Source organism: Melospiza georgiana, unplaced genomic scaffold (genome assembly GCF_028018845.1).
Source record: "Melospiza georgiana isolate bMelGeo1 unplaced genomic scaffold, bMelGeo1.pri scaffold_29, whole genome shotgun sequence".
NCBI classification, from domain to species: Eukaryota; Metazoa; Chordata; class Aves; order Passeriformes; family Passerellidae; genus Melospiza; species Melospiza georgiana.
The window spans coordinates 8214285-8220825 of record NW_026652215.1 but is presented as its reverse complement, the minus strand read 5'-3'; the positions used below and the strand labels follow the sequence as shown (position 1 = coordinate 8220825).

Sequence of the window (6541 nt, the reverse complement as noted above, 5' to 3'; positions counted from 1 at the left end):
CTCGCTGGCTGCTGCCCAGGACTGTGGCACTGGCACAGATCCAGTGCTCCAGAGCCTCCTTTCTGTGCCCTTGCAGCTGCCTGGGCACAGCAGCCTTTTCCATCTGGAAGCTCCCCATGGACAGGGAGTGCCCAGCTCCGTTCCTTGCACAGCCTCCAGGAGCCCAGGGCTGCCATCTCCAGTCCCTGCTGGCACTGGGGGCTCCCAGGTGCCTCAGGCTGCTGTGACACCGCTGCACACGGGAGGGAACAGGGGCAGGGGCTGTGCCCAAAGTCAGCTCCATCTGCTGCTGCTGCTGCTGCTGTGGGGTCATTTGTGCAGCCCTGGCCCAGAGTCAGGGATCCGATCCTGCCAGTCTCTTCCAGCCCTGGCTGCTCAGAGTTTGGGCCTTGGAGCCTCAGGTGGCCAAAGGCAGCTGCTGCTGGTCCCTCTGTGTGCCCGTGTTCAGCAGTGCTGCTCCATCAGTCTGTGCCCAGCAACGGGGAAAAGCCTCAGCCCTGCAGGGCCAGGAGCTGCCGGGCTCTGCCTGAGCAGCTCAGCCAGCAGGAAGGGAGCTGCTCCACACGGAAACCAGGAGCAAAGAACATTCCTTCTGTAGGACATGTTTTCTATTTAGAGGGAAAAAAAAGGAAAAAGGAAGAAAATAGGTAAATTGTAAAAGATAAGAATAAAATCCAAGTGTTAGTGAAAAAACATAACACAATGTTAGTGAAAAAACCAAAACATAAATGAAAATATACATTCTTTCCATTAAGAGGTAAATGATCTTTTTCAAAAGAGAACTCAGTTCTTTACATTGTAAATGTGCTGATGGCATGGATCCATCTTACTGACCTCAGCAACCTCTTAAAAGATTTTGGGCTTTGTTCCCAACACTGGTATTTGAAATTGTGCTCGAAGCAAGAGGAAATTGCTTTGTGCCCTTCCAGCTCCAAGCAGGACTGGGAATGGAAACTCTGTCAAAGCCCAAATCCTTTAGAAGATGACCTTCCTTCTCACCCTGCTAATGAGCTGCACATTCCCTTTGAAACTGCCAGGAGTTTCTTAGAGACACAAAGTCCCACTTACGGCTTTTTGCTCTGGCTTGGCACTGCAGAAGGGCAATTCTCCATCCACCAGCTCCAGACTGCACTGCCTCAGGAGCACGGCCCACTCGCCAGCTTTGGCCCACTCGTGGCACTGCCAGAGGAGGAACAAAGTGCAATTGCACAATTCCAGCCAGTCAAGAAGGAAGAATGGGACAGACAAAACACCCTGTACAGATCCAGGCACTCAGCTGGGACTGTGGAGAGTTTGGGTCCTTGCCAGTTGGATGTGTGTCCCCAGCTGCAATCTCTGGGCCTGCAGCAGAGTCTCACTCACCTGCTACAGCAGAAAGCTCAGGCACTGTGCTTGCAATGGGCTCGTCTGATGCAGAGCTGTCAGAGCAATGTGAGGGCAGAGCCAGCCCAGCTGGGCCCAGGGCTGAGCCCAGCAGAGCCCTGGCAGAGCCCAGAGCAGCCTCAGCACCCGCAGAGCCCGGCTGCAAGGAGAGAAAGCAGAAAGTGCCCGTCAGCTGAGGGCTCCTGTGCCCTTGTGCCAAGGCCTGTGGTGCCCAGGCCATGCCAGCTGTGCCCAGAGCTGTGCCCAGAGCTGCCCATCCCTGCTGCCTTTGGCACAGAGCAGGAGGGCAGCACATGTGCCCAGCCTGCAGCCAGCCACGGCACATCCAGCCCTCAGCAGCTGCCCAGAGCAGGATGCTCCTGTGCTTGCTGCCAGCTCCCAAAAGCTCTGATCCCACCCTGCCAAGCACACAGGGACCCACCTCACACCACCCACGGCTGCAAGAAAAGCTGCTCCCAAACCATGGCCTCAGCCTTCTCCAAGGGCACGGCCCATCCACGCCACAGCTGCTCCCAAGCACTTCCCCATCCACACTGGACCACCATGAATGCTTCCTCTGGAAAAACAAACAACACATTATTGAAAAGAGATTAGAGACAAAAAGGGAAAACAAGAAAAATGCTATAAACTCTTATCTCTGTCAGGGCCTTGAGGAAGGCCCAACCCCTACATGGTAGGGAAAAACCCAGCCATGGCTGTGAGAAACCCACGCTTTCTCTCTTCCCCCTGCACTGCCCCCCAAAATCACAGTGACCCCAAAGCAAACAAGGGCAGTGGAGCAGCCCAAGCCCTTCCTTGCCTGCAAAGCAAAGCAGCTGTGCACAGGTTCTGGAGCCCCACCTCTGCTCCCACCATGGGGCTTTGTTTGTGTCAGGCTGGCTGCCCCAGCCCCAGCCCCAGCCCGGGGCACGGTGGGTGCTGGGGGCTGTTGGCAGAGCCAGGAGCCCACTCCCATTTCGTACCCACCCCAGCCCATCCTCCCAGCCCTGCCAAAAGCAGCTTGGCAGCCACTGAAGAATGAGTTGCATCTGCCCCAGAAAAGGGGGAGCCTTTGGCTCCCAGCCAGGCTGGGCAATGCCCAAATCTGGCAGAATTTCCCTGGGTGGGGACTCATCTGCAAATTCCCTGTGGAGTTTGGCTTTGAAGAAGGTGCCAGAATCAAAGTGCATCACCTTCAGCCTCCCCTGGCCAGGCTGAGGAAGAGCTTGTCATCCCTGATGTCACCCTCGCTGTCTCCAGCAGCAGCAGCAGCAGCAGCAGCAGCAGCAGCATCCCCACCCGGAACAGCTTCTCCAGGGGCTCCTTCTCCTTCCCTGGGTGCAGACCAGGCTCTCAGGGCTCTGCCCAGGGCCCCAGCTGTCAGGGAACCGGGACAAGCAAAACCAGCTTGGATGGCGGCCACCAGTGCTGGGCAGAGCAGCTCAGCTCCAGCACAAGGGCTGTGTGTTCCCATCCCATGACCCCGGTGCAGTGACACTGGCAGCACAAAAAGGGCTGGGTTCCTTTGCTTCTCATTGCCAAGGCATATGTGGAGCAGGAACTTACCAGGGCTCTGGATCAAAGTGTGCCTGTGGCTCTCTCCCTTCTTCTATGGCAGAGGAATATCCTGCATCCAAGGATCACAGAACAGGTCTTCCAGTGCGGGTCTGTCCAAGGAGTTCACAGATAAATACCACCTGATCAGGTCTTTGCACTCTGGGGAGAGAAAGCAGAAAGTGACGGTCAGCCAGAGAAGGCTCCTGTCTGATTTAGCCCACTATTCCCATGCCCAGGCCGTGCTGGATGTGCTCAGAGCTGGGCCTAAACTTTCCCATCAATTCCCTGTTTTGGAGGAGAGCAGGACATGTGCCACCTCCTCAGCAGCTGCCAGAGCGGGATGCCCACTGGCTCCCAGCACTGGGATTCCCCCCGTGCCCAGAGAAGAGGATCCACCTTGAGAGAGCCGTTGTGGCAGTGGGAGCTGGCCCCAGCTGAGGTTCCGGCCCCTCTTGAAAGGGTGCTCCCCGCAGACCATCTGGTGCAGCAGGATGCCCAGGGACCAGACCGTTGCTGCCTCGCCATGGTACCAGCCAAAGTCGTTCCATTCCGGGGGGCTGTAGGACAGTGTTCCTATGGAATACAGATGGAGTTCATCAGGGGGATGCTGCTGCTCCCAGAGCCTGGCCCCAGCATCCCTGCGCCTGCGGGGGCTGCATCAGGGGCACACAGGGTGACCACTGCCCTCTCGCCAGCACCTGGGACTTGTGCACAAAGTTAGGGTTGGAAAAGAAGCCTCTGGTGCTGGAAGAGGGCAGCCCTGGCTAGGCCCGACCATGACATGCAAAGGAAAAATCCATGCTGGGGAAAAAACATGCCCATATCCTCCCTGCCTGCATTTCCCCAAAAATATTATGAAGCCAAGGGAAACAGGGTGAGTGGAGCATCCCAAGCCCTTCCTCTCATCTGCACAACAAAGTGGCTGGGGCACAGGTTCCACCCTCCCTCTCTGCTACCCCACCCACGGGGGTTTTGGTCGGGCTGGCTGCCCCAGCACAGCCCCAGTCCTGGGCAGAGTGGCTGGCAAAAGCTGCCAGCAGGGCTGGAAGATCGCTGCCCACCCAGCCCCGCTCTAAAGCAACTCAGCTGAAGACTCAGTGCCCTGACTGGCAGCAAAAGGGAGAATCCCCGCTGCCACAGCCAGCTTGGACTGGGAGATGTTGGGCCATGAGATGTCAGCAGCAGGAGCACAGCCCTGGGTAGGCTCACCTGCAAAGTGAGTGTAGACTGTGTCCTGCAGGTAGGCGCCACAGCCAAAGTCGATGAGTTTGGCCTGCCCGGTGTCCAGGTCAACCAGGATGTTCTCTGGTTTGATGTCCCGGTGCAGGACCCCGCAGCTGGTGCAGTGCCACACGGCCTCCAGCACCTGGCGGAACAGCTCCCGCGCCTCTTCCTCGGGCAGGAACTGCCGTGCCCCAATGAAGTGCTGCAGGTCCTGACACTGCTCTGGCCGCTCCAGCACCATCACGATGCAGTTGGGGAGCTCGAGCCACTCCAGCAGCTGGACCACACCGGGGAAGCCAGTGGACACCTTGGCCAGCAGCACGACCTCCAGGGGTGCGCTGGTGCCGTCGGGCTGCGGGAGGAGCACGATGCTGTCAGTGGGGCCGATGCCGTGCCAGGCCTGGGGAAGCCCTCAGCCAGCCCGGGATCCTCTGCACCCTGCGCTGGCCCCACGCTCGCTCTCCCTCGGGGCGTCCTGACGGCTCCCACCGTGCCGGGCCCCGGCTCATCCCCGGCCGGCAGCCCCGGCTGCTGGCCCCGCTCACTCACCAGCTCGCCCCAGTGCCGGACGCGGTTCCGTGGCACCCTTTTGATGGCCACCTGCAAGCCAAGGGCAGCAGCGGGGTGAGCTCGCCGCCCGCACTGCGAGCCCCATCCTCCGCCCTCCGCCCTCCTCCTCCATCCCCTCCTCCTGCGCCCGCCGCCGGCCCCGCCGCTCACCGGGGCGCCGTCCGAGATCCTCGTGGCCGCGAAGACTCTGCCGAAGCCGCCGCGCCCCAGCAGCGATCCCAGCCGGTACCGCTCCAGCAGGGCCTCCTGCGCCGTCCCTGCGGGCGGGACGCGGCGGTCAGCGCTCGGCCCGGGGCCAGCAACGACCCCCGAGCGCCCCTCACCCGCCCCGGGCCGGCCATGCCCAGGCGTTCGCTCCCGGGAACGCGGCACGGGAGGCTCGGGGCCGGCGGCCGCGCTGCCAAGCGGCGGAGCTCGGGCCGGGGAAGCCGCAGCGGAGGCGGCGGGAGCGGCCGCGCCGCCTGTGTCCTCCACGGGCCCCGGGAGGAGCCGCGGCCGGGACCGGGACCGGGGCCGAGGCCGGGGCCGGGGCCGGGGCCGGGGCCGGGGCCGGAGACGGGACCGGGGCCGGGGCCGGAGACGGGACTGGAGCCTGCGTCGGGTCGGGAGCCAGGCTCGGGCCAGGCGGAGCCGAAGGGCGGCGATGCCGCCCCCGCCCCAGGCACTGATGCCCGCCCGGCAGCGCCACCGCCAGCACGGCCAGAGCCGGGCGGAGGCGAGACCGCGGCGGGACGGCCGGGGCCGGGCACGGGGCAGCCCCGCCCGGGGCCGGGGGCGGGCCGGGGGCATGGCCCGGCCCGGCAGGGGAGAGGGAGGCGGGGAGAGGAGAGGGACGCCGGGCAAGGGACCGCGGGAGAAGGGTGCCCGACAGTGGGAAAGGGAGAGAAAGAGAAAGAAAAGAGAGAAGAGAAAGAAAGAGAGTATTCAAAATATCTCTTTTCTGCCGCCGCTGCTGCTGCCGCCGCTGCTGCTGCCGCCGCTGCCGCCGCTGCAACTGAGGCACCGGGGCCGTTCGTCCCCGTGTCCGTTCCCCGCTCGCCCCACGAGCCCCACGTTCGAGCCCCGCGCGCCCCGGGGACAGCCCCTCCGTCTGCCCAAACACGGGAACTTTGCAGCGCTGAGCCCGGATGCAGAGCCCTGATTCCTGCACACTGGCACAGCGATCCCCTGGCTCGCTGCTGTGCATTGTCCTTGCTGAGGGGCAAACACTGTCGGGGCACCTTCCCTTGGGGTAGGATTCCTACCTGAGCCCAGCACTGCACTGCACTTACATCTCCAGTGTTGCTTTCCTGTAAAAACAGGGGAAGGAAAATTCTGTGTGGCTCATGGTATTTTAGTGCCTAAAAATCACTAAGTCACCGATCTTAGAGGTGCTGTGCATCTGGAATTACTGGGATGCAACATAGAAAAGGGGAACATAGAAATAAATAGAGGAAAAGATCTTGGATTGTTTCTTTTATTTTCATTTCACTTCTGGAAAGCTGTTTCAGTTTTCCAGGAATCTTCTCCTGTCTGCTCTTCCCAAGAATCTCTCATGGAGAACAAGGTCAAGCTTCTGTCACAAGATTTGCCTCCGGGAAATTATGCCACTGGTGAAATTTTCATTGTGACTGTTTGTGCTGGCTTAGGGCAAATTTTGGGAGGAAATCTCCAGAAGGGGTCCGTCTAGAAAGCAAGTTCAAATGGCCCCTCCCCCTACTAGTTCAGGAAAAGACTTCCCTTGAGAAAAGTGAAAAAAAACCCAGTTTTTTTAACGAGTAAAGTATTCACAAACATGAAAAATGAATAATATTAAATCAAACCTCTGACAGTGGTGAAGAGATGGCAA

At 60.3% G+C, this 6541-nt stretch overlaps 1 protein-coding gene across 1 annotated transcript; it reads right to left on the bottom strand.

Moving 5' to 3' along the window:
• Window positions 1-2971: 2971 nt before the first annotated feature.
• LOC131096421 (serine/threonine-protein kinase pim-1-like) lies at window positions 2972-5899 on the bottom strand. Its single transcript, XM_058044758.1, has 7 exons — window positions 5717-5899; window positions 5328-5511; window positions 4864-5243; window positions 4693-4743; window positions 4129-4495; window positions 3316-3492; window positions 2972-3078 (listed from the first exon to the last, which is right to left on the bottom strand). Exons 1-7 carry the CDS (start codon window positions 5897-5899, stop codon window positions 2972-2974), a joined length of 1449 nt encoding a protein of 482 aa, XP_057900741.1.
• Between the last annotated feature and the right edge of the window lie 642 nt (window positions 5900-6541).

What these genes read in the sequence shown, in the direction of transcription:
- LOC131096421 (XM_058044758.1), bottom strand. Translation starts at nt 5,899, where the DNA reads ATGCACAGCAGCGAGCCAGGGGATCGCTGTGCCAGTGTGCAGGAATCA. An exon ending in CACGGGGACGAACGGCCCCG is followed by an intron (nt 5,512 to 5,716) that starts GTGCCTCAGTTG and finishes TCTCCCCTGCCG; the next exon opens with GGCCGGGCCATGCCCCCGGC. An exon ending in TCGGCTCCGCCTGGCCCGAG is followed by an intron (nt 5,244 to 5,327) that starts CCTGGCTCCCGA and finishes CCCGGCCCCGGC; the next exon opens with CCCGGCCCCGGCCTCGGCCC.